Genomic DNA, 25408 nt, shown 5'->3' on the forward strand with positions numbered 1-25408 from the left:
AGTGTGCAGGAGCCTGGACTTGCCCCAACCTGCTCTGCTCAGTGCTCCGTCGCAGTGGAGGACATCCACCCAGCCTATTTGTCTGCAGAGAACCTCGCAGTCCCCCTGACGCTTGCGTCCCTTGTCCCCCTTATTGGGTATAAATTCCTTACCCGTCTGTCAGCAGCATCTCAAGCCTCTCCGGAAGCCATGTACCGCCCACACCCTGGTCCAGCCCATCATCCCACCGGATGATGGCACCAGCCGCCACTCTGCCTCCACTCCAATGCCACAGCCCGCAGGTCATTGTCCCAGAACAGCCACCATGACCACAGGGCGTCCCGGCGGGTCCCCTGCCTCCACTCTGTGACCCCAGCAGGCAGAGTGACCACACAAGCAGCACTTCAGACTGTGGTTCCCACTCTTAGCACCTGGCGGCTTCCATGCATGGGGGTCGGTGCTCTGCATGGCCCTGGTGGCAGCTCCTGCCTCTTTCCCTGACCTGCGTCGTTCCCCGAGCTGGCCCAGGGCACCCTGCTGCCAAACCTCTGTGCTGGCTGTTTCTGCTGCCTGGGAATCTGCCCCAGTCTCTTCACGCCTGCATCACCTTTTCCTTAAGGTCTCCGGCATCACCTCCATGGAGAGGTCGCTCCTGCCCTCACCCCTGCCCTCACCCCTGCCCTCACGGCATACTGGTTGGTTCTAAAAGAGTGACTCTCTGGTTTGTTCACTTCCTGTTGTCCGCCGCCTCGTCCATGGCTCTGACCCTGCAGCCGCAGTGCCTGCCTGCCCACAGCCGTGCTCAGTATCATGAACCGTGTGCATGAGGGAGTGATGGCTGCCTCTGCGGGGTCTCACTCACCTTGCGATAGTTGGCGCGTGCGTCCTTGAACCGCTGGCTCAGGCTGCTGATGCGATCCAGCACCAGGCGCCAGACCAGGTAGTTCTGCATGGTCCTGCAGGCGGGAGCAGGAGGCAGAGCATTGGCTCAGGGAGGGAATGCAGCTCCCGGGCCCCGGCCCGCAGCTTCTGCTCCAAGCAGGGAGGGCAGGTGCCAGAGAAAACCTCCACGACAGCCCCCAGGCACAGCCTGTCTGCCCCGGAATGATTGCAGTGCCTCAGGAGTGCCTCACATCTCCAAGGGAAAGCTCCACTGGCCAGTAATACTTATGTCTCCACGTCCCTCATGCCTCAGGGTCAGTGCTCTGTGGGACCCTCTCCTGAGTGGAGGAGCTATTGGGGAGGGGATAGCAGGGGCAGAGACGCGGAGGCTTCCTGCGACCTTCCCTGGGTCTCACCTGGCTGAGTAGATATCGATGATCTCTTCAAGATTCTGGAGGTAGGGGATGCCGTAGACCACCACTTCTTCATCTGGCAGCAGCTCGATTTTGACAGAAGATAGCACGGATTGTATGAAGAGTGTCCAGTTAAATCCCTGGGAAAGGAGAGAATATGTGTGTGTGTGTGTGTGTGTGTGTGTGAGAGAGAGAGAGAGAGAGAGAGAGAGAGAGAGAGAGGCAGTGCCTGGGCATCCAAGAAACCCAGCCCCCACCAAAGAATATTCAAGAAATCAGGCACAAATAACTAGAATGAGGGAAAAGGTAGGTGACATCACTACAGAGCCCATAGACCATGAAACGATAAGATTAGGCCAATATATTTGAAAAAAGTACTGGAAAGATTCCTAGAAAAATACAACTTACCAAAAATGACTAAGAAGAAATAGAAAACATAGTCTTATGTGCAATAAACTGGATCTTTAATTTGAAATATTCCCATATAGAAATTTCTAGACGCATCTGGCTTTCCAGTGGGTACTACCATGTTTCCCCGAAAATAAGACCAGGTCTTATATTAAGGTTTGCTCCAAAAGACGCATTAGGGCTTATGTTCAGAGAATGTCATCCTGAAAAATCATGCTAGGGTTTGTTTTCTGATTAGGTCTTATTTTTGGGGAAACATGGTATCTGACGTTCAAGGGAGACATACTTTCCAGAAAAGAATAAAGAGAAAACTCTTCTCAACTTGAATTATGGGGCCGAGAATAACTTATATACCAAGGTAAGGATATTACAAGAGAAGAAAATAATAGGCCAGTCTCATGATCATAAATAACAAAAATTTAAGCAAAATATTAGCAACTAGAATTCATCCATACCTATGGATGGATAACACATCACAGCCAAATTAGATTTATTCAAGGAATTCAATTTGGTACAACATTTGGAAAATCAAATCAATATGTTCTGAAAAAAGGAGGGAAATCTTTTTTGATAACTGAATAAAGGAAGAAAATCATATGATAATTTCAAAAGCTGCAGAAAGTCCTTTAATACAAGTTGCCAGCTATTCATGGTAACACCTTTTATCGGATTAGAAATAGAAGATAAATTTCGTAATCTGACACAGGGCGTCTACATAGCAGCAGCAGCAAACATACACACGAGCTTTTCTTTTGAGATCAGGAAGGAAACAAAATGTCAGCACTAAGCTGAACTTTCTAGCCAGTTCAATAAGAGAAGTAAACGAAATGAGGTCAGTAAGGCTTGAAAGGGAGGAAATAAAACTTTTCCTTTTCACAAAGGGCATGATTTCGTATTCATAAAATCTGAAAGGATCTACAAAGTGTTAGAACTAATAGGTGCATTGAATTAAACTGCTGCATCTAAGGTCAGTATTTCTGTACACTGGCCACAAAGAGGAAGGTAAATTACAAAACACCATTTACAATACATACATTTAAAAAAAAAACTAGGACTAAATCTAATGAAAGATGTATAAGGCCTTGAAACAGAAAACTATAAAACTGTAAAAAGAGAAATGAAAGAAAATGTAAATATGTGCATGTATATGTTTCATGGATTGAAAGGCTCAACACTAAAGACGCTGATTTTCCCCACACTGATACGAGATTCCAAGCCTTGCCTACCGACATCTCGGCAGGTTTCTGTGTTGCGTTGGCAAGCTGACTCTGAGTTCTGTGAGAAAATGCAAAAGATGAGGAATCAAGACGACCCAGAAGGACCACTTGGTAGACTTACTCTGTGGCTAGTGGACTTACCCTAAAGCTGCAGCCAGGGACAGCACTCACAAACACACAGGTGCACACACAATCACACACACACACACACACGTGGAGACACACCACACGACACACACAGACGTGATTTTTTAAAACAGAGGTGACCTGCCAAGCAGCGTCGAGTGGAAGTCTTTTCAAGAAATGGTGCTGTGTCACCCAGACACCTTTACCTGGACATCCAGAGGGAAGAAAGGAAACGATTCCTACATTGCTCCTTAAAAAAATAAACTCGAGGCCGATGGAAGATCTAGTGACCTTGAGGGAGGCAACGATTCCTCACCCAGAACACAAAGGACACTGGCCACGAAGAAAAGATGGATCTGACTTCGCTAAGTCGATACGTTGGAAAATTTTAAACCTGCTTTCTTCCATCTCACCTTGAGTCTGTCCCCACTTGTGCCCTCCTCCCTCTGACTTTGGTCCCATCTCCACCCATGCCCTCCACCCTCTGTTGTGGCCACAGTTGGTGGAGGCAAGAGCGGTCTTTCTGCCCCTCCTTTTGCAGGAGGAAGCTGCCCCACGAGGCCGCACAGGGACTCAGCCCCTGTGCGTAAGGTCTGGACACGGGGAGGGGAGGGCCCGAGGGCCTGGGCGTGGGGGCGGTCCTCAGTCAGGGACTGGCAGCATGGTGGGCACAGCCGTGTTGCCGTTCTGAGCAGTACTGAGCCCTGGGTGGGGGGCTCCCAGACGAGGTCGCATCAGCAACCCCTCCCAGCCTGTTTCCTGTTCAGAAAACTGGGGTCGTCACAGCAGCCACCTCACTGATGGAGTGGCCGTCCCCCATTCCCAGACAACCCAGTTGACATCTGCTGTCTGGTGGGAAAGTGTCCCTGTTTGGGTGACCAATTACATGGCACCCTTGCATTTCTGAGGCTTAAATGAGAAAGGCAGAAAATACGGGGTGGGCGGAGGCCAGGGTCTGCCCCATGGGTGGCCTCCTTCCGCCAACGCCTGGTACCACAGGGATGCCCGGTCTTACCTTCAGGTGAAACTTATTCTGGAGCTCGGCCACCTCCATCCTGTGGTACAGGGTGGTGACGTCGTGCCTCTCCTCCTGGGGGACCGTGGCCTGCACCAGAGTGGGGTGTGGTCACAAGGGGGTGTGGTCACAAGGGGGTGTGGCCAGGGCCCGGTCCCTCCCTCTGCCCGCGGACTAGGCCTCACATTCGCCAGCTGCATCTCCAGGTTCAGCACCTGTGCCATGTCCTCCCACACCAGGTAGCTGTTCTCAGAGAGATTCATGTCCGCCCGCAGCATCGTGGCCACCGACACCATTAACTGCAGGTAGGCGTCCCGCACCTGGGCCAAAGGACACAGGATGGAGCTGGGCGGCCTGAGCATCCTTGGCCCTCGTGGAGCTGTCTGTGGGGGTGGGGTGGGAGTATGACAGAGCAGGCTTCCAGGACGCTTATCGGCCAACCTGGGCCAGCAGGCGTTGGCTGTCCCCGTGGGGGCGCTGGGAGGGGCATGTCAGACTGCCACGCCCTCCCAGGCCAGGCCCTCAGCTGTCACTCACACTCCCTGATAAGCCCGCCCCTAGGTGGACTGTGCCTGGTTCCCAGACCCGTGCTGGGGGCCCACGTGGAGGCCACGCCCACACAGCTCAGGCCTGAGCATCCCACTCCAGCCCTTCCAGGGGGTGACCCCATGCCCCTGAGCTTCTGCATGACAGGGAGTCTTATTCTGCTGGACTGCGTGGCCACACACAGGTGCTGGCCAAGGTCCAGAGCCCCAGGGCCATCAGGTGCCAGGGTTAAATCAGGGTGGGCTGCTCTAGCCAGGCTGGCCTCAGCCCAGGGATCAGGACTGGGTCCTGAGGACGTGACATATGCCCAGCCTGGGCCGGCCGCCATCGTGCTCCATGGTGGGGGCTCCTTGTTGCGGCAGGAGCCAGAGACACCATGACAGCTGCCTGGCCTGATCCACGGCTGCTGGGCGGGAGCCCTTCCAGATGGCCCAGGCCTGGCTGCTGAGTGGGTCTGGTTCCCCAGCCCACGGCGCCTTCTTTTGGCCACGCTCGTCTTTTCTCCTGGCTTACCCATCCACCACGGCCTCGCTCCTGGCCACCTCTGCCAGGAGGCCCACCTGTTGCTCCCCACGGGCCTGTGGGTCATTTCACACCTCCTGCTCTTCCTTCCCAACTCTCCCTCCACCCCCGGCTGGCCCCGGTCCTGCCTGCTTTGCCACTGTTTGGTTTCTCTCCTCCCTGGATGCAGGGGCAGAATGGCTAAGGGAGCAGGTCCAGGGGCCGGACACGTGCATCCAGGTATCTATGGGTCCCACACAGAAAACTGGCAGTGTGGACCGCAGTCCTAATGGTGAGATGGGCCTGGCAGGGTGTGTTCCTCTGAGCTGCTGGGCTGAGCTGAGCTGATCCCTGAGGGTTTGGGGACAATCCCTACGAAGGTGACAAAGCTCGTCCTCAGCCGTCAGCGCCAGGCTCCACTCATCCAGATGCTGACAAAGGCGAGCTGTGGGGGCCAGGGCCAAGCAGTACACACAGGGGGGTTGGGCCCCAGTGGGCCCTGAGTGATGGGAGGAGGGGCCCAGAGCAGAGGGGGCTGGCAGGACAGGGGCTGGGGGCAGGGACTCTGCCTGGACTCACCTTCTGGTTGCTGCCCTTGTTGAAATAGTACTCTCGGGACGGCATGCCCAAGGTGGGCTGGTCTATCTGGAGACACAGAGGCTGTGAACCTGGGCCAGGCCCCAGGGGTCCCCACAGCCTGGCTGAGGCGGGCGGCAGCCCTCTCCCCTCCCCCTAGGATCTAGGAGGGGGTGATGCTGGGGTGCATACAGGTACCCTGGTGCCCAAACCCTGGTTGGTGAGTGACGGGCAGAGGGCCACCGGGGACGGGCTGAGGGGGTGTGGCACCTGCAGGGTTAAGGTACACATTCGCCACAGGGGTCCCTTTGGCTTTCCAGCTGTGGCCAGTGGTGGCTCTTTGAGGTCCGGCTTCCTGCCTGGGCACCAAAGGCCTGGACGGCTGGTCCTGAGAACCAGCTCAGCACCTGGGCCTCTGATCAGGGTGGGGGCCTTGGCAGCTGGTCCCCCACAGCACAGCCATGGACCAGCGCAGGGGCCGGGGAGCATACCCAGGTCTCGCCTGCCCCTCTGACCAGGGCCCTGGCCGTCTCCCCACTGTGCTGGGGGAGCCCAGCCCGACAGGGGGACCTGGCAGCCTCCCCCTGGTGCAGCTCATACGTAGATGATGTGCCGGCTGGAGTTCTGGTCGTCGTTCCAGATGAAGAGATCGATGAGAACACGCCTGTTGAACTGCGTGTTCATCACAGCCAGCTGCTCCTCCAGCGCCCAGCTGGGGCCTGGGGGGACAGTGCCAACGCTGCAGACCGGCCGGGCCCCCGGGTCCCAGCCCAGCCCCTCGTCCGACAGTGGCTCCCAGCCTCCTAAGCCCAGACCTCGGAGGGCAGAGGGGCCCATGGGGGTGCACTTCCCCACAGTCCACAGGGAACAACAGGGTCCTGAGAGCAGCACGTGTGCCCGGGGGCTGCCCGCTGCGGGTGCCTGGCCCCCTGACTTGGGGCGGAGCCAGAGTGCAGAGCCCACACCCAGAGCTGGGAGCCCTGGGTCCCCGGGCTCAGGGTCCCCTGTGCCCTGGCCTTACCTACAGTGTCGTTCCACGCGTCCATGGCCACCGGCCAGCCTCCCACCTCCTCTAAGATACGCAGCAGCGGCTGAGAGTCTCGTTTCTCTATCACACCTCGGGGGAGGAACAGTGGGTGGTCACCCCCCCACACACACAGACCTGCAGGAAGTCCGCACACCAAGCCAAAGCCCGACCCTCCCGTCAGATTGCAGCATAGGACACGGAAGGGCCTGGAAAGAGCAGAGACGGGACCCAGACGTCAAAGGCGTCTTGGGCACTGATAAAAGCACGGCACCCCCAGGACAAAGGGGGCAGGAAAGGAGGACAGGCCTGGGGCTGTAAGCAGGTGAGTGGGTTGGAGGGTGAGCCAGCCTGAGGGGCCCTGGGTCCAGGAGCGGAGACGCTCAGAGCTGCCCAGGGAATACAGTGGGTGGCCTAGAAGGGGGTGAGGGGTCAGTCTGGGTAGGAGTTCCAGCATGGGGCAGAGTGGAAAACATCACGCCTCCAGGGCGGTGATGATCTGGCAAGAAGCGTGGGAGAACTTGACTGGAAGACTAAGTGAAGGTGCGAACACAGTGTGGAAACAAAGGAAGATGCCCAAATGAGAAAAGCAGGGACATCAGGGCGGGCAGCCGAGGGGGAGAACCTCACTGGGGGAGAAAGGGGCTCTAGGAGTGCCCTGATGGAGATGCAGTCTGGGGGGCTGAGTGTGTGGCTTGGGGAGCTGGGGGTGTGGCCTGTGGTCTGGGGCGTGGTCTAGGGAACTGGGGGTGTGACCTGGGATGCTGAGGGTGTGGCCTGTGGTCTGGGGCGTGGCCTGGGGAGCTGGAAGCATTGGCTAGAAGCTGGTGTCCCACGTGATTGGTTGTGGGCACCCTTGGCTCCTCTGGCTGGTCCTGGATTGGAAGTGGGGACAGAACTCAGGAAGCTGCCATCTTGGGGCCATTGTTAGAGGGCTATTTTTGGCTCCCTGGGCTGGATCCCAGAGATGATGGGTTGGCTTCGTGGTGGAGATCTTGGATCAGAGTTGTATTTGAATACCCGGTTTTGCCATTGTCCTTTTGTATATTCAGTCTCTCAGGCCAGAAATGCCATACAAGTGGGAGCACAGGAAGTCCCCTGGGTACTGGCCAGTCTGGATAACTGAACTTTTGTTTCCATTGGGAGGAGAGGAGACAAGCCTGGGTGTGTGCAAGCCAGGGGGCTCATGAAGGCATCCCCCTTATAGCTGGGGTCCCAACGAGCCCTGCTGTCAGTACATGACAAACAAATCTCACCCTCCAGGAGACCCCTGGAAAAACAGCCGGCCTGAACCTTGGCGATAAGGAGGGGGAGCCAGTTCCCCAGAGCAGCTGACCCACAGGCTGGGTTTGCAAGCCCCCATGCAGGGACAGAGAAGCAGACAGGCCAGAGGTTCCCCAAGTGTGTAAGTCCTCTAAATAGAAACCAAAGCACCGAGAAGTCCTGCAACACCCTCCCCACAGCGCGCGCGCGTGCGGGCACACACACACACACACACACACACACACTCTTTTTTGACCAGACTTGACTCAGGCCTGTGCACTCCCTTAGAAAACCCAGTTTTAACAAGAACCCTGCTGAGTCAGTTTAACCGGAACTCTCACCCTCCATATCTGTCCATATCTGGTCAGGGTCCTCCCCACTCCCCCCCAGGTGACATCTGACCACCTGGCTCGCCGTCAGCAAGACTTCTGTTGGGGTGGATTACCCAGAAACCCTCCTCAGCCGTGAGGTTTCCTCTGGGTAATTTTCCATCCACTGACTCCACCTTGGCTATAAGGTCCCCCCTTGTCCAGGCTGTACTTGGGGTTGAGCCCATGTCTGTCCCCCAAGCCAAAACCCCATCCCAGTGGTCCCCACACCTACTGAGAGGGCCCTGAGAAACTCTGCGCCTCCAACTTTAACAAGGGTCAGGAATCAGTGTTTCTTTAACACACACAGTTATACACAGATGCACTGGTACATAGACACACACACACACACACACACACACTTTGCTTGGGGCCCCCAGCAGGCCTCTCAGTGTCTTCCTCTTGCCTGAACAGTGTGCCCTGTGCTGCGGCAATGGGCAGCTGGCTGTAAGTCTGTGTGCTTTGGGGGGCCTGGACCAGTGGCCCGGCGGGGGCGCAGCACAAAGCCCTCTGGCCTGAGTCCTGAGGGGCACCCATTCCTCCGTGTTCTGCTGCAGGGCCAGGTCCCAGGCCCCCCACGCTCACTTTCATTCATGCACGCCCCCCCACACATACACTCACTGTGGTTCATGCACACACCCCCACACCTACTCTCGTTCATGCCCCCCCTGCCCCCCGACCCCCCCACGCTCACTCTCCTACATGCCTCCCTGCCCCCTGCTCACTCTCATTTATGGCCCCTGCCCCCCACTCCCCCACACTCACCCTCATTCATGCAGGAGCGGTACAGCATCTTTGCCTTCTGCACGGCCGGCCGGTCCTTGCTGGCGGAATTCTCCAGCACCCCTGTGGGCCGAGGACAAAGCTGGACAGAGGCCTGGGTGGCTGACGGGGGGTCAAGGCGAAGATCTCCACTCAGGGAGAGACGGTCCCTCTGTCCCAGCCAGGCCTTTATCCAGGGCATCCTCTCTCCCGTGCCCACTGGACAGAGGGCTCAGCAGGCTGTCCCCATGGGCCCCAAGTTTGCCCTCTTGTGGGGCAGACCCATAGCCTCACCAGGTGTACCCCCCAGGTGGTGGCCAGCTCACCTTTGAGGATGACCTCCAGCTTGTCCCGCAGGATGTCAAAGACGCTGTACCGGGAGTTGGTCTCAGGGATCACGTGGCGCCACAGCCAGCCTCCGCATGCGTACTGGTAGAAGTCGTCACAGGGTTCCTGGGACAGGTCCATGTTCTGGAGGATCCTGGCGGCTGCACATCCCCAAGTTGGCAAGGAAGAAGGGGGACCCAGCTGTGGATGCCCGAAGGGCTGTCCGATATTCAATTGTAGCTGTGTGCCCTTGGGAGTGTTAATCACCCTCTCTGAGCCTCAGTGGGGTCAGAAGCAGGGGATTCAACTTCTAGGACCACCATATATCAGCCACATGACCTGGATCCCCATGACCTCTCTGATCCTTCATGTCTCCCTCTGCAAATCCAGGAAGCCAACAGTCTGACAAGCGTGCCAAGGGGATGGGCCGAGGCTGTAGGCTCACAGGAAGTGCTCGTCTGGTGGCCCTGCTCTGTGAGCTCCTGGCTAGGGCCTTCTGCCCAGTCTCTGTCCTTGGGGTGGTGGTGGTGGCAGGGGTGGCTCTCACCCACCACGTGGGGGTTGCTTTCTGTCACAGGGCATGGCTTTGCCGCGGAACCTTGAGCATGCAGGGCCAGTGGGAGCCGCTTCCTGGCTGAATGCTCTCAGGGGAGGTGGTGGGCTGCCCCCCAGGTCCCCCAGGCCCCCCAGACCCCCTGTGCCTTCTGATCCACTTGGTTGGGATCTCAAACGAAGTACCACCACGACTACCCACAAGCCCACTGTGGGCAGAAAGACCGTATTTCTGAGTTTTGTCACTAGTCTTTCCTCACACCATTTCCACTGTTTTTGGTTTTTTTTTATCTGCAAGTAGCAGCATAGGGCCCCCAATTTCAAATTCCTGGGAGGAAACTTGATTGAGGATGTTCATTTGTGTGGCTTTTCTTTCTGTGAATGCAGAAGAGACCCTGGGGTTGGGTGAGGACAGAGACCTGAGCAGGTGGGAGGGTCTGGGGGGTCCAGGTGTGTGTATGTGACAAACGGGAGCAGAACCCGCTTCCTCCACCCACTGCAGTCCCGCCGGCCTGCAGGGCCAAGGCCGGCCCACCGGCCCCAAGGCTCCTTGGCCTCAGGCAGGGCTGTGGGAGGTGTGGAGGGGCGGGGCTTACCTGCTATCACACAGCCTGGGGTGGTACAGATTTCGTCCTTCACCGGCTCCTTGATGGCTGTAGGCAAGGAGCAGAGTGAGCACAGAGAGAGGCAGATGGCACAGGTGAGGTGGGGGGAGCAGGGCAGGGGTGGGGCCCAGGTTGGAACAGTTGGGGCCTGGCCTCCACACCACCCCCAGCCCCCATGGGCCTCCCCAGGGGACCCTGAGGGCCAGTGTGGAGGGCTGTCGCACGGTGGCCCAGGCCTGAGGCCTGGATGCGGATGACTGTCATTGTGTCTCGACCCCTGCAGGGACGTGGATGCCCCTTTACACCCTCTGCCTCCACTGACCCCGCAGCTGCCCCAGGCCCCCAGGGTGGAAGCTGGCCAGGGTGCCCTCTTGCTGTCTGTCCAGCCAGCTCTCACCTCATCGGGGGCCAGCTCCTCCAGGCAGCCTGCCTGTACTGCCTGGCTCTGCACACCCCCTTGTGCAAATGAGCGCCTGCCAGGCTCAGCAGCAGCTCCTGAGCCTGGGGGACAGTGTGACTTGTGCAACGGCTGCATCCCTGCCACTGTCCTCTGTTCCCGTGGGACTCTGGGTGTTCCCGGCAGGGCCCCGCCCGCTGCCGAACACCCTGGGCCTGCCGTGAACCTGGCCTGGCCATGGGTTCCCTGCCCTTCCGCTGAGGGCCCAGCCCAGCCCGCTGGAGGCCCTGTTCCCGCGCCCTGCTTGGGCGTGCTGGATGTGGGGGCAGGCTACCTCGGGGTTGTCGTTCTATAGCCATCTCCTCTTCCTGCGAGAAGCAAAGCCGGCTAGTAAGGAGTGACAGCTGCTTCCCTGGGGAGAGACAGCTCTCAGCACTGGCCTCCAGCTGGGGCAACGAGGGACAGCACTGGCATTCCCCTGTGCCCTGGGGCTCCCTGAACGGCACTGCAGCCCTTCCCTCTGCAGGGAGGGCTGGTCACCAGGGAACCAACACACGGGGACCCCAGCAGAACTCATCTCCGACTTCCCCTAGCTTGCCAGCCCACTCCCAGACCCTCCCCACCGTGGGCCCTGTATCTGCCAGGGCCCAGGGGCCTCCTGAGACAGGACCTCCTGCCCCCAGAGAAGTTCTGCTGATGCTCTGTCCCACCTCATGCAGGACGGGCAGCTCCTGAGGTCCTACCACGGCAGGAACAGGCTCGTTTAGGGGAAGGGATGTCCTGTGGGGGGTCACTGTCAGACCCCCTGGCCATCCCCAGCTCCACTGTCCGCTGAAGGTGCACAGCCATCTTTCCTTCATCCCTGCTCTACACGGGGCAGGTGGGGAGGGGGGCACTGCTGATCAGTGCAGGACCTTCTGAGGTGGGCTGTCACCTCTACCTGGAGGAGGGTGAGGGGGACGAGGCGCCAGGCGCAGGGAAGGGGAGAATCAGGTCACGGGGCAGCGCTCGCCAGGCCTGGCCAGCTTCCAGCCTGGCTGTGGCTGAATTTCCCACCAAGAGGCTTGGGCACCTGGCGGGAAGGAGGGCCGAGGACAGGGCTTTTCTGGGTCAGGACTGGGGGCAGGGGTGAGTCCTGGTTCAGCCTGGCCACAGAGTCTTCAGAGGGCGTGGGCAGCCTGGAAATGTGGGGTCACAGCCATTTGCAGGAATGTTAGGAAACGTGTGGTCTGGGGTGGGTGGGAGGTGTTTCTGCTCCTCTTCCGTATGTTGCATGTTTATCCATTACACCTACACCTGCTGATTGTCAGCCAGCCAGGTGCTGGGCCCTGGAAACTCAGCCAGGAGCCTGGCACGGGCCCTGCCCTCCAGGAGCCCTCAGTGCAGTGGAAAGGAGAGAAAAGTGCTGCATGATACATGCATGGAGGCAAATCTGAGCTTCGGAGAGGAGGACAGTCCACCGATCAGAAACAGAAGAGAAGTGGTGAGTGGCTGGTGAGTCCCCACGCTGCCTGCCAATCTCAGTAGCCCAGAGCTTTGGGACAAGAGACTAGATGTGACCTCAAGGGGCACGTGCTCAGTGACAGAGTGGACGAGGATGAAGACGGCAGGATGAGGAGGATTTCGGCTCCTGATGAGGATGAGAATGTAGAAATAGATGGTGGCCGTGGCCCCAACACGCAGCCGGAGACACTGCAGTGCAGAGCTTTTAGAAAGCCAGCAGGGGGCTGAGGACACAAAGAAACCTAAATGGATGGTATTCCACAAAGGGATGAGCCCTCACAGGAGAGAAGGGACCTGTGGCAGCTTTCACCTTGGCCAGGGCCAGGGGAGGGGGAGACTGAAGCTGGAGGAACTTGTCATAAGCCTTCTGCACCTGCACAAGGGCTGGCGTGGGGGTCACAGAGTGCCTGCCAGTCCTTTTTCACGGGGCCTTCCCTGAGTGCATGGTGGGGATGACTGAAGGCAGGGCCAGGGCAAGAAAGCCGGGAGGAACCCTCTCATATGAAGAATCAGGCAAATGAGACCCACAATCAAGAAACAAAACAAAACAAAAAAACCAAAACACCCAAAGAATTGACTCAGAGGTGACCAGATGTCAGAGGTAGCAGACAAGGGCTTAAAATGGCTACGATAATTAAGTGCGGGTCTTGTTCAGAAGATGGCAACATGTGTCGATATGCGATATATTTACCAGATAAATGGAAACTAAAAAAAGAACTGGGGCCGGCCTGGTGGCTCAGGCGGTTAGAGCTCCGTGCTCCTAACTCCGAAGGCTGCCGGTTCGATTCCTCGACTCCCGCAAGGGATGGTGGGCTCCGCCCCCTGCAACTAAGATTGAACACAGCACCTTGAGCTGAGCTGCCGCTGAGCTCCCGAATGGCTCAGTTGGTTGGAGAGCGTCCTCTCAACCACAAGGTTGCCGGTTCGACTCCCACAAGGGATGGTGGGCTGCGCCCCCTGCAACTAGCAACGGCAACTGGACCTGGAGCTGAGCTGCGCCCGACACAACTAAGATTGAAAGGACAACAACTTGACTTGGAAAACAGGCCTGGAAGTACACACTGTTCCCCAATAAACTCCTGTTCCCCTCCCCAATAAAAAAAAAAATCTTAAAAAAAAAAAAAAGAACTGTATGTAAATGCAATATAAGAAGTGAAGAATTTACTTTACAAGTTTAATGGAACACTGAATACTGCAAAAGAAAGAATTAAATGTTGACATATGTAGGTCCATAGAAACTATCCAAAGTGAAGCATAAAGAAAAAGGACGAGAAAACCGGAACTGAGGAAAACAACTACAAGCCCCCAGAGCTAACGTTATAGTTCATGGTGAGAGACTGGATCATTTCTCGAAGACTGGTCCTAGTCAACCTCGTACCAGAGGTCCTGCTAGTTCAATAAGACAAGAAAAGGAAATAAAAGGTATACAGATAGGAAAAAGAGTAATTAACCTCTCTCTATTTGCAGATGACAGGGTCACCTATGTAGAAAACCCCAAAGAATCAAACAAACAAACAAAAAACTCCTAGAACTAATAAGATACTACAGCAGGTGGCTGGACACAAGGTTAATATACAAAGTCAACCACTTTCTTACGTATCAACAATCAATAATTGGAGTTTGAAATGATAAAAACAATACCATGTATAATAGCACCCACAACTGAAACAGTTAGGTGTACCTCCAACAACATATGTATAGGACCAATATGTGGAAAATTACAAAACACTAATGAAAAAAATCAAGTATCTAAATACATGGAGGGCTATTCTGTGTTCACGGATTGGAAGACAAGTTTATGAGGTGTCAGTTCTTCCTAACTTGATCTACAGATTCATAATAATCCCAATCAAAGTCCCAGCAAGCCATTTTGTAGATATTGACCAAATGATCCTAAAATTTCTATGGGAAGACAAAAGGCTTAGAATAGACAACACAATGATGAAGAAAAATGAAGTTGGAAGACACGCATGACTGATTTCAGTACTTATTGTAAGTCTACCTGTAGCCAAGACAGTAGAGTATGGGCAAAAGGAGAGACAGGTAGATAGTGGAACAGAATGAAGAGCCCAGAAACAGACCCACACAAATATTGCCAACTGATGACAAAGGAGCAAGCAATTTAATGGAGAAAGGATAGTCATTCAGTAAGAATTCCAAATAGGACAACTACACATCCATATACAAAACAAACTGAAAGTCTCAGACACAGACCTACACCTTATACAAAAATTAACTTAGAATGAGCCACAGATATAAATATAGTATGCAAAGCTATAAAACTTCTTGAAGAAAACACAGGAGAAAATCTACACGGCCTTGCCTTTGGTGCTGACTTTGAAAATATAACACAAATAGCACAATCCATGCAAGAAAAAAAATTGGTCAGTTAGACTTGATTAAAATTAAAAACTTCTGCTCTGTGAAAGACTTGTGAAGAGAATGAAAAGATGGGACAAAATATCTACAAACATATGTGATAAAATTCTTGTATCCAAAATGTACAAAAAACTCTTAAAACTCAACAATGAGAAAAGAAACATTCCAATTAAAAAAGATATGGAAAGACACATCACCACAGAAAAGACACAGTTGGAAAGTAAACATCCACCCAAAGTCTAGTTTCCTTCCGTCACCATAGGTTTGACCCCCTTTACCCACTTCGCCCTCCCCCCCACCCCCTTCCCCTCTAGTAAGCACCACTTGGTTGCCTGTATCTATGAGTTTATTTCCATTTGTTATGTTAGTCCACTTGCTACTTTCTGTTTTGCATCCCATATATGAGTGAAATCATACAATTCTGTCCTTTCCCACCTGACTTACTTCACTTAGCATAATATTCTCAAGATCTATCCTTGCTGCAAATGGCAGTGTTTCATCTTTTTTATAGCTGAGTAATATTCGTGTGTGTGTGTGTGTGTGTATCTCACATCTTCTTTATCCCTTCATCCATCAATGAACACTTAGGTTGTTTCCATGTCTCGGATATTGTAAATAAGGCTGCTATGAACACAAGGGTACATATATCATTGTGAATACGTGTTTTCATAGTTTTTGGATAAAGACCCAGGAGTGGAATTGCCGGGTCATAAGGTAGTTCTATTCGTAACTTTTGAGGAGCCTCCACACTGTTGTGCGTCGTGGCTGCACCCATTTACACTCCCACCGTCAGTGCACGAGCGTTCCGTTTTTTCCCACATCCTTGCTAACAGTTGGTTATCTCTTGTCTTTTTGATAACTGCCATTCTAACGGGGGTGAAGTGTCATCCCTTGTGGTTTTGATAGCAAAACTACATTTAAAAGTTGAAAGTAAACTAAAGACATGTCAGATGCAAGCTGACAGAATGTGTCTGCATCACACGTGCACTACAACGAACGCTGAAGACCTATCTTCACACAGAAAGAACATGAAACCAGTTGGAAGCCCAGATTGGTGGGAAGGAACAACGAGCACCGGAAAGTGAAAATAAGGGTAAGTTGGATGAATAAAGTGTTATGAAGATCAGAAGCAAAGATCAGAAGCATTGCTTCCGGTCTAGTTTCCAGTCAAGTCAGACACATCAAGAACAAATTACCCGAACTGAAGAGGTTCACACCGCCTCCATACTTTCATCCCTTTCTGATTATCTTCACGCCTGCCCAGCACAGGCTGCCACAGCCTCCCCGTTGGGGGAATTCCTGGGCTAAGTTTATCAGGTGCTGCAGCTCGAGCTCCCTGAAGATACTCTAGGCTCTTGAGGCCCCATTTCCCAAAGTGACCCAGGCCAGAGAGTCATGTTTTCCACCTTGCCCTTTAACTTACGTTGCCTCATTTAATAGTCACAAGAAGTGTGTACAATTCACCATTTCCATTTTGCTCACAAGAAACCAGACAGGGACGTGGGGCGATGCACCCAAGGCGCCAGGAGTGGCCGAGTTTGCATTCCCAGTGCTCACGTCCTCATTCCAAACCTTTGTTCTCCCAGCACAAGAGAAAGCAGAACAGCAATGCCCTTCGGACACAAAAGCTGAACAGAAACGAAGTCTTCCTCTACTGCTAACACAGGATCGACAGGAAACTCGACCAACAGACCCCACACAAGGATATTGGTCTCCTTCATTATTCCAGAAGGGACTTGCTTTCCTGACTACCCAGTTAATATGTAATCTGCTCTGTGTTCTTACATATTTGCATATAATATGCAAATTATTTTCAAATAGACTCTCCCTTAAAAAATAATTTTGCCATTTCCTCTGAAAGTTTTGTTCTCTTCTAAAGGTTGGCTTTGATTAAACACTCTATGTTTCCTGTCTCTGTCTCTCTCCTCTTCCTGTTTCTCTATCTCAAAAAACAAGAAAGAGGGCTATGAAGAAGTGTGTGGATGGAAAATAAACATCATCCCCAGGAAACGTGTAACCACAGGCTGGCTGTCATGCAGGTATGAGGTTGTGGGTGTACAGACCGTGTGGTTCAGGAAACCTGAAGCTGAGAAGTTCATTTCAAGTATTCCAGGCTGGTAACATCCCAGATCCCCGAGGGAAACAAACACATATTCTCCAGAGGAAAACTTCTCAGTGTTGGTAACAGAGGATTCCCACAGGTAAAGCCAATTAGAACATGAATTCATACCTATGAAAAGACAAGCTTCCCTGAGTGAGAAACAACAAACAGACTAGAACCCCAAAGATTTCATAGTTTGGGATAATCTGATTGAGATTTATGGAAGATGGCATCAGGGGCCCCAAATCTCGACTCCTCTCTGCATCCAGGCCTTTGCCACATGACTTCAGTTATTCCCAAAGGGGCACAGGACATATACCCCTCTCTTTGCTGTTTGTTTTCCCCTGAGCTTTGCTTGGCCAGTAGGATGAAGTGAGAAGGATGTGTTCCCGTTCTGCACCTCGGTCCTAAGAGACCTGTGTGCTTTAACTTGTCCTCTCGAGCTTCTGCCAGGAGAGGGATATGCCCAAGCCTGCTTGCTGGTCCTCGTAGGATGACAAAATGCACATGGAACAGAGCTGCCCCAGCTGAGGCTGACCTAGATCAGCTGACCCCAGCCAACCTAGGATGTGTCTCATGGTAAACAACTGTTGTTTTAAGCCCCTGAGTGTTGGGGTGGTTTGTTAAACCGATGCAGGAAATAATTAGCTAGCTGATGCAGGAAATAATCCAAATATGTTTGAAATACTGAAAGGAAATAAAAGAACTGAAAACAAGGGCAAGAAACGCTTTTAAAAGAATCGATTTGAAAATCAACTGAAAATTCTAGAAACAAACAAAAATATAGTTGCTGAGATTAAATTAAAAAAAATCCAAAATGGACAGGTTAAGTAGCAGGTATAACAGCTGAAGAGAGATTCAATGAATTGAAACGTAGTTCTAAAGAATTTACCCAGAATGCAGGACAAAGTCAAAGAGATGGGAACTTTTCCCAAAGAGACGTGGAGAGGACAGAAAATTTGATCATATATGTAAGGAGGATTTTTTAAGGGAAGCACAGAAATAATGTGGAAGACACAATACTCAAAAAGATAGTGGCTACAGTTTTCCAAAATGAATAAATGTTATAATGATTAGATGCAGGAATCACAACAGACCCAAAGTGGAACTAATAAAAGGAACGTCATAGCTAGACACCTCATGGAATACCAAAGACAAAGAGAAAATAGATCAGAGGGAAGGACATTAAACCTGAAGAAAGAACTACAGTTATATTGCACCAGATTTCTGAACAGCAGCAATGAAAGTGAGAAGACAGTGACACAAAATCTTGAAGCTACTGAGAGAAAACAACTAAGCCCAGAATTGTTTAACCAGTTAAAGTGCCACTGAAGGTTGAGTACTAAATAATTTTTAAATAAACAAAATCTAAGAGTTTACTGCTGAGAGCTTGGTATAGTACAGATTCAGAGGTCTTACCCTGTACGGCCTGTTATGGTCTGAATGCTTGTGTCCTCTCTCTAATTCCGATATCGGAGCCCCAAACCCCAAATGTGACTGTATTTGGAGAGAGAGCCTGGGATAAAGGTTAAATGAGATCACAAGGGTGGGGCCCTCATCTGATAGGGTTGGTGCACTTAGAAGAAAGAAGAAGAGACACCAGACCTCTGTCTCCACCATATGAGGACACAGCGAGAAGGCAGCTGTCTGCAAGCCCAGAAGAGAGTCCTCACCAGGAACTGAATTGGCCAGTATCTTGATCCTGGATGTCTTCCTTCCAGAACTGTGAGAAAATAAATTTCTCTTGCTTAAGTCCCCCAGCCTATGGTGTTTTCTTATGTCATCCCGAGCAGACTGAGACAAGGTCCAAGGTCTGGATTTTTAACAATTGCCTTGGTATTCTGATTATCAAGCAAGTTTGGCAAACACTGTCCTAAAGCAGTGCTTCCCAAACTTCAGTGTTGGTGAATTACCTGGGGATCAAATGTAGATTCTTATCCAGTAGCCTGGGCTGGGCCCTGAGTTTCTGAATCTGTAACAAGCTCCCAGGTGACGCCAGCACCTCTGCTCCATGGACCACACTTTGACTATGTGTACTTCAGAAAGAAGAACAATTATTTCATGAGGACAGTCTGAGATGTAAGAGGGATGATGAGCAAAAGAATTGACTAGGATGGGGAAAATCTAAATTAGCATCAACTGTATTGAATAACGTTGCCTATGTGTAGTAGATAAAAAAAATTAAAAACCAAATACATACCCACAATAACGTGATTGGGATGGAGGGTGAGAAGAGAAACTGTCCTAAATGCTTGTGTTGTTTGGAAGAAATGTGGAGATACTGATTAGCTGAATCAAGTTAAATATGCATATAGAAATTTAAGGTACAGTAGTGCTGCTTTCTGCTTAGGACATCAAGAGCCATAGTAGACTTCCATTCCCATCCTAACAAGAAAATTCCAGATAATCTACAGAAATCACAACTTTCCTGGAGCCCATCTAGGACCTGAGGTCAGAAGGTAACCAGGAAAACAATCTCACAGGACACATGAACTATGTCACCTTTGAGAGGATGCAGAAATAAGACATGGGCACCATACAAGAGCGTAAGAAGAAATCAGATAAAATTGTAACAAATTCTTAAAAATCAAGTGTAAGTTAGCTTGCCAGTTTGGACAATTGGGGCTCCCAACATAAGAGGATTTCTGATTCACAAGTTCTTTCCATGGGTCTTTACCAGGTGCCAATGAGAAAGACTGTAGATAGGTCTCAGGTGATCATAGAGAGGACCGTGGTGGCGCAGGCACTCAGGAGGTCATCTGCTTCTATTCAGGCACAGGCACGAGGCTCCTCCTGCTTGCCTGGACCTCCTCATGTAGGAAGCAAGAGCTTGAGGCTACTGGCTAAGGGTAGTGAACAATGTCACCCCTGGGGACCAGGAGGAATCCACTGCTCTGTAGGGGGGTCAGCAGTAAAGAGCTCCTGCCCATGGGAGAGAGACAGGAGACTCCTGTGGTTCCCGGATCTTAGGCTGACATAAAGTTGAGATCTGCTGCCACTAGGAGAGGGGCAGGAAAATCGGGGAGAAGACAAAGTTTGATGAAAATGGGGATCAGGGATGCTGAGATAGCTCCACTCCAGGGCCCGGGCACAACAGGCATGCCAAAGTCTGAGATTGGGCCAGGGTACCAGAGATTCTCCCCACCCCAGCATGAGCCCAGGACTGAGGGTAACAAGAGTGAAATCAACCCCCCAAATCAGCTAACTCCTGACAAGATTAATTCAATCCTGCACACGAACTGACTAATAGAAGAACAGGTGTGTCTATTTCTGGGTGTAAAGACTGTTTACCTCAGTCTCTACTCTTCCTCTCATCATGTCCAACATTCAGTAAACATGTATGAGACACACACACATGCAAAAGCAAGAAAAAGCAACCCACTGCCACAAGATAAAGCAATCAATAGAACTAGACTCAGAGATACCCCAGATATTGGCTCTATCAGAGAAGGACTTTAACTGATTAATATGTTAAAGGTTCCAATGGAAAAGGTGGATAACATTCACGAACAGATAAGAAATTTCAGCAAAGAGATGAAAACTATACAAAGGAGTCATACAGAAATACCAGAAATTAAAAGCACATTGTTGGAAGTGAAGAATCTTTGGCTGACTGACCAATTGGATATTGGATACAGCTGAGGGAAGAGACAGTGAATTTGAAGACTAATCAGAGTCAAACTCTTTAAATGTGTCACAAAGAATAAAAGAGTGAACAAAAACTGAACAGAGCACCCAAATACTGTGGGATAACGTAAGCCATCCAACAGACGTGTATGTGGAGTCCTAGGAAGAGAGAAATGATATACCTGTATCAAGAGGGTGGGGTTCTGCGCTGCTGAAGGAGCTAAATCTGCCTTCTATTTGGGACATCAATAACAATATTGATAATGGGTCAGTGACAACATCTGATATTTTGTCATTAAATCTGATCATGAATAGCACAATAGACTTTTTTCTAAGTGTTATTGATGTATTAAATCATTCAACACCGAGGTGAGCCTCTAATATTGTACTATATTATGTTCCATTATACAGATGAGGAAACTGAGGCACAGAGGTGCAAAGGAAACCTTCCAAGATCACACAGATGGGATGTGGGAGAGCTGGCCTGCCCAGCCAGGCTGTCAGACTGAGGAGCCTGGGTGATAACCACAACCTTATAATGTGTGCCCATGACCTGACACTGATACTAAAGAGAGAAGGCCCAAGAGCAGGCTTAGAACGCGAGAAGACATCCAGTCCAGGGACGGGCGATATTTTTCTGTAAAGGGCCAGATAGTTAAGTATTTTAGGCTGTGGTCCACAAACTGTCTCACCTGTTCACTTAGCTCTTGTAGCATGAAGACATCCATAGACAATACATAAATGAACGGTACAGCTGTGTGCCAATAAAACTTTATTTACAAAAACAGGCAGTGGGCTGGATTTGCGGGCCTCTGCACTAGACAATGAACATGGCAGGAGTGCAGGCATGGGATTGTATTTCCCACTGTAATTTTTGTAAAAACATTTGATTTTCTGAAAAGGATTGCTCTATAACTTTTATTTTGTTTTATTTTTAAAATATTAAAACAAAAAAAACCGAAGATAACCATGAAAAGGACCGAAATGTCAAACTTCCAAGCTACTTGAGAGAAAATGGGAATGAAAAATAATAGATCAATCAAAAAAACGGCAAGAAAAGAGGAAAAAGAGGCAAAAGAAGCACACAAGAACACAATAGGGAAAACATACATTTCAGTCACCACAGAGAATGCAGACTAAATCTTCCAGATAAAAGGCAGATAAAGACCAGTTATATCCCTGTTGCAAGAGACACAGCGAAAGCTAATGGCACAAAATTTCAACAAAAAGGAATGGAAAGATAGCCAACACAAATGCTAATGAATACTCATGTATTAGGTTTGTATCAGACAAAGGAGAATTGAAAACCAAACAGAATTTACGGCAAAAAACATTGCTAAGATAGAAAGGGTCAGAACATAATTATATGTAGCGGTAGACATACTAGTTCTAAATTTCAAGTCACATAATAATGTAGCCTTAGAAAAGGTAAATTGATACTTGACATAACTATAACTACAAGGAAAAATGGTAGTTCTCTAGTGCAAGGTTTTAACACACACATCCTTCAATAATAGAAGATGAAGAAAATGAGTAAAACAAGCCTATAGAAGATTTGATTAATCTAATGGATGTTTCCCTCTCTTTCTCTGTCCATTTCCATCTCCATCTCCATCTCTGTATCTTCACTTTCATCTAACAGTTAGTGATTGGCTGTATTCCACAAGCACACTTGGATTATTTATAAAACTGACCATGCGTTAGCCCTTAATTAAGCAAGCCTCAGCAAATATCAAAGGATCAATCACGTCACATAAACCATGGTTTCTGATAATGCAATTAAGTTAGAAACCAATTTAGAAAAAGGTAACTAAAAACATCACCACGCATTTGGAAATTACAATAACAAAGATTTCCAAATTGCTCGTGAATCAAAAATTCATAGTGGAAATGAGAAAATACTTAGAAATAAATCATAACACTGCATGCAAACCCGTCCATGAGCTCAACCAGGACCTGAGGCTGAGAACAGCTGTGGGGTCATTTTTGGGAGTCTGGGCACAGGAGTCCTGATTGTGGAGCCCTGGCAGAGACCCCACTTGTATAGGGGATGGTGAGGAGGGGGAGGCAAGATGGGCAGGGAGGGTCCCTCCTGTTGGGGTGGGCTCTGCGCTCTGCACAACCCAGGAGACGATGGGGCCCCCTTGCACCCCATAGCTGGGTTGGGTGAGGTCAGCCCTGTGCCCAGGAAGCCTCTAAGCTGGGAGTTTTCAGCCCAGGGAGCCCTGAATAGAGGTTTCCTGGGGCCTGGGCTTCCCGGTGCTCTCTGTGCAGCAAGTGAGCCTTTCCTTTCCACGTGTCCATGGAGCTGGCAGTGCCCATCTGCAGTGGCAGGAACCCAACAGAGCCCAGGAGGGGCCAGAGAGCACAGCAGCTGGCACCTGGTCAGGCCAAGAACAGCAGGGGGGTGGTGCCCACCACATCCACAGGCTGCACCCACTTCAGGTTCATAGAAACAGCCTTGCCCAGAGACCCATGGAGCCCTGCCGCGGGGCAGACGGCTTTGGCCAGTGAGGGAACATTCCAGTAACAAAGGCTGTGCTGCCCTATTCTTGAGAGTACAGCGGAAGGGAGTGCTTCTGTTGATTCTCCTGCGTCTTGACCCTCCACCCGCGGGAAGAGCAACACAGCACCTGCTGGCAGCTGGACACCTGATGGAGACGCTCCCCCCGCCCCCCAGGGGGCAGCATGGCACAGCTGGGATTTGACCCGTGCTGCCTGGTGCCCAGGTGTATGTACGTGAGTCCCCGGACCTGAGAGGGGGACAGTCCCGGATCCTCCACGTGGCCTGAGGGGTGAAGGGGCTGGGCCGCGGACTGTGATTGGGGGTGTTCCCGCAGGGCAGCCCTAGCCTCGCCGCCATCTCTCCGGGACCCCAGCCCGGCTCCCTCCCACCCTCTTGCAATAACAGAGCCGGTCTAGGAAGCCTCGAGGCCAGGGGAAGAGGATCCCCGTAGGTCCTTTCCATAGCGTGGCCATGGAGGCGCTGCGGGGCCCTAGCAGCGGAGTGCGGGCTCCTGCTGCTGGGCCGGCTGGGAACTGCAGCGCGCCGTGCGGGAGGGGAGGGGGCCGCGCGAGGGGCGGGGGACGTGGTATGCGGCATCTCGGCAGCCCGCAGAGGCGGGGGGGGGGGGGGGGGGGGGGTTCAGAGGCTGCAGAAACAGCCATGCCCCAGGCCGTGCTTGGGCAGAGCCTTCTGGAAGGGGCCCCGGAACCCCCGCAGGTCAGTGACCCTCCTCTCGAGTCCGTGGCACAGCCCTGCGGTCTCCGGTGCCCAGTGAGACCTCGCCTGCCCCACCTGACAAGGGTGGCTCCTCCCGGGTGGGCGGGCACGAAGACCCTTCGGCGGGCGCTGGGGGCCAGCCACTGTGAGCAGTGTCCTGGGGCGGCGGGCCTGAGGGAGGGGCCACCTTCACTCACCTCTGCTGTGGGCATAGAGGACGCCCAGGGTCACCAGGGCGCCCGTCACCAGGAGCAGCAGGAGCAGCAGCACCCCCTCCAGGAAGCCTGGGCGCTTCTGCCCCGAGGGGCCGGCAATCTCCATCATCCCCATTGGGCTTTCGGGCTTCCCCATCACCAAGTCTCTACAAGGGGGACGATGCACAGCTGAGCAACCCCAAGGCCAAGGGCAGGGACAGCGTCCAGCGAGGGCAGGGGAGAGGCAGTGTGGGGCTTCTGCGTTCCTGTTCGCGGCTGGAAGGGCCCGAAGCTGGTTGGGAGCAGTGTCGGGTCCTTTTGGGGTGCTCAGCCCCTCTCTCCATTGCCAAGTACACAGCCGGCCCTGGAGCCTGTCTCAGTGCTTTGCACACCTTCTTGGGTTGGAGTCTCCGAGTGCCCGGAAGTCCCTGGAGTGCGGGAGCCCAGCCTGCTGGCCCTGGTGGCAGTCTCTTCTAGAGGCCTGCCTCTCCAAGCCCACTCTCTGGCAGGGGGTGGTCTGGGGACCCCTCTGCTCACAGCTTGGGGTCCAGGTGCCAGACCCAGGAGGCCCAGCTCTCTGTGTCTGTCGAGGGGCCACTGCAGTGGAGCCTGCCTGGGGCACACTCACATGCATGCACCCCCCCACATGCACTCAAGCTCATGCATGTGAATGTGCACACGTATGCATGTGCACACATCTGCATGTGAGTCATGCACACGTGTAGGAAAGTGTGTGTGAGCATGTGTGCACGTGCTCCTTTGTGTGTGTCACGTGTGTGCACATGTGTGTGCACACCTTTGCTGGCACAAAGGAGCACGTGTGGACAGAGCCCTGCCCCTGAAAGCTGCCTGGGCACCTGGGCAGCAGCTGGCTGCTGTCCTCACCACAGGACCTGCTCACACCCCTGATGTCTGCGCCCCAGTGCCCAGCCCTGCACGAGGGGGGCTGGCACTCTGGGAGAAGCCTGAAGAGACAAACCCAGTCTTGCACTTGGTGGGTAACGTCGGGCTGTTGAGACCACCCAGGGCTGCGTTAGATGTTCTCACCGGCCAGCACCCGAGGTCCTGTGTGTGTTCAGTTCCCACTCACAGGGGGTCTTAGGCGGGTCTGCTAACTCTCTGGGCATCACCTGCCACATGCCCCACCTTAGAGAAGGCAGGCCTGCTCTGACGTCAGGACCCTCTGGACCCCATCACCTCTCACGGTGGCCCCCGCTGTCCTCCCTTCCCCAGATCCCTGCCTGCTGCCCAGCACTCCCTGAAAGTCTCTGCTCAAGGTCGCTCCCCGTGAGCCGAGGTCTTCCCTGGGCTCGCAGTTCTTCCACACAGCCAGCCCCTCCCCCTGCACTCCAGACCTGACTTCGGTTTCACCACCAGATATACGCCCCTTATTTCTGTTTCCATTTCCATCTCCCCCTCA

General features: G+C 52.5%; 1 protein-coding gene across 2 annotated transcripts in view; it reads right to left on the bottom strand.

Moving 5' to 3' along the window:
- Positions 1–24353, bottom strand: part of MMEL1 (membrane metalloendopeptidase like 1) — a 31297-nt gene extending 6944 nt beyond the window's left edge. The window contains exons 1-11 of one of the 2 annotated variants that reach the window (XM_033114294.1): positions 23992–24353; positions 10556–10612; positions 9407–9568; positions 9084–9164; positions 6685–6780; positions 6264–6382; positions 5667–5732; positions 4226–4360; positions 4041–4130; positions 1278–1414; positions 842–935 (exon numbers count right to left, since the gene is read on the bottom strand). In XM_033114294.1, coding sequence (XP_032970185.1) covers positions 842–935; positions 1278–1414; positions 4041–4130; positions 4226–4360; positions 5667–5732; positions 6264–6382; positions 6685–6780; positions 9084–9164; positions 9407–9568; positions 10556–10612; positions 23992–24145 — 1191 coding nt within the window. In that variant the 5' untranslated portion in view covers positions 24146–24353. The remainder of the gene's footprint in view (positions 1–841; positions 936–1277; positions 1415–4040; positions 4131–4225; positions 4361–5666; positions 5733–6263; positions 6383–6684; positions 6781–9083; positions 9165–9406; positions 9569–10555; positions 10613–23991) is intronic. The other variant, XM_033114293.1, reaches the window with a different exon arrangement.
- Between the last annotated feature and the right edge of the window lie 1055 nt (positions 24354–25408).

This window comes from Rhinolophus ferrumequinum, chromosome 9, assembly GCF_004115265.2.
Source record: "Rhinolophus ferrumequinum isolate MPI-CBG mRhiFer1 chromosome 9, mRhiFer1_v1.p, whole genome shotgun sequence".
Lineage (NCBI taxonomy): Eukaryota > Metazoa > Chordata > Mammalia > Chiroptera > Rhinolophidae > Rhinolophus > Rhinolophus ferrumequinum.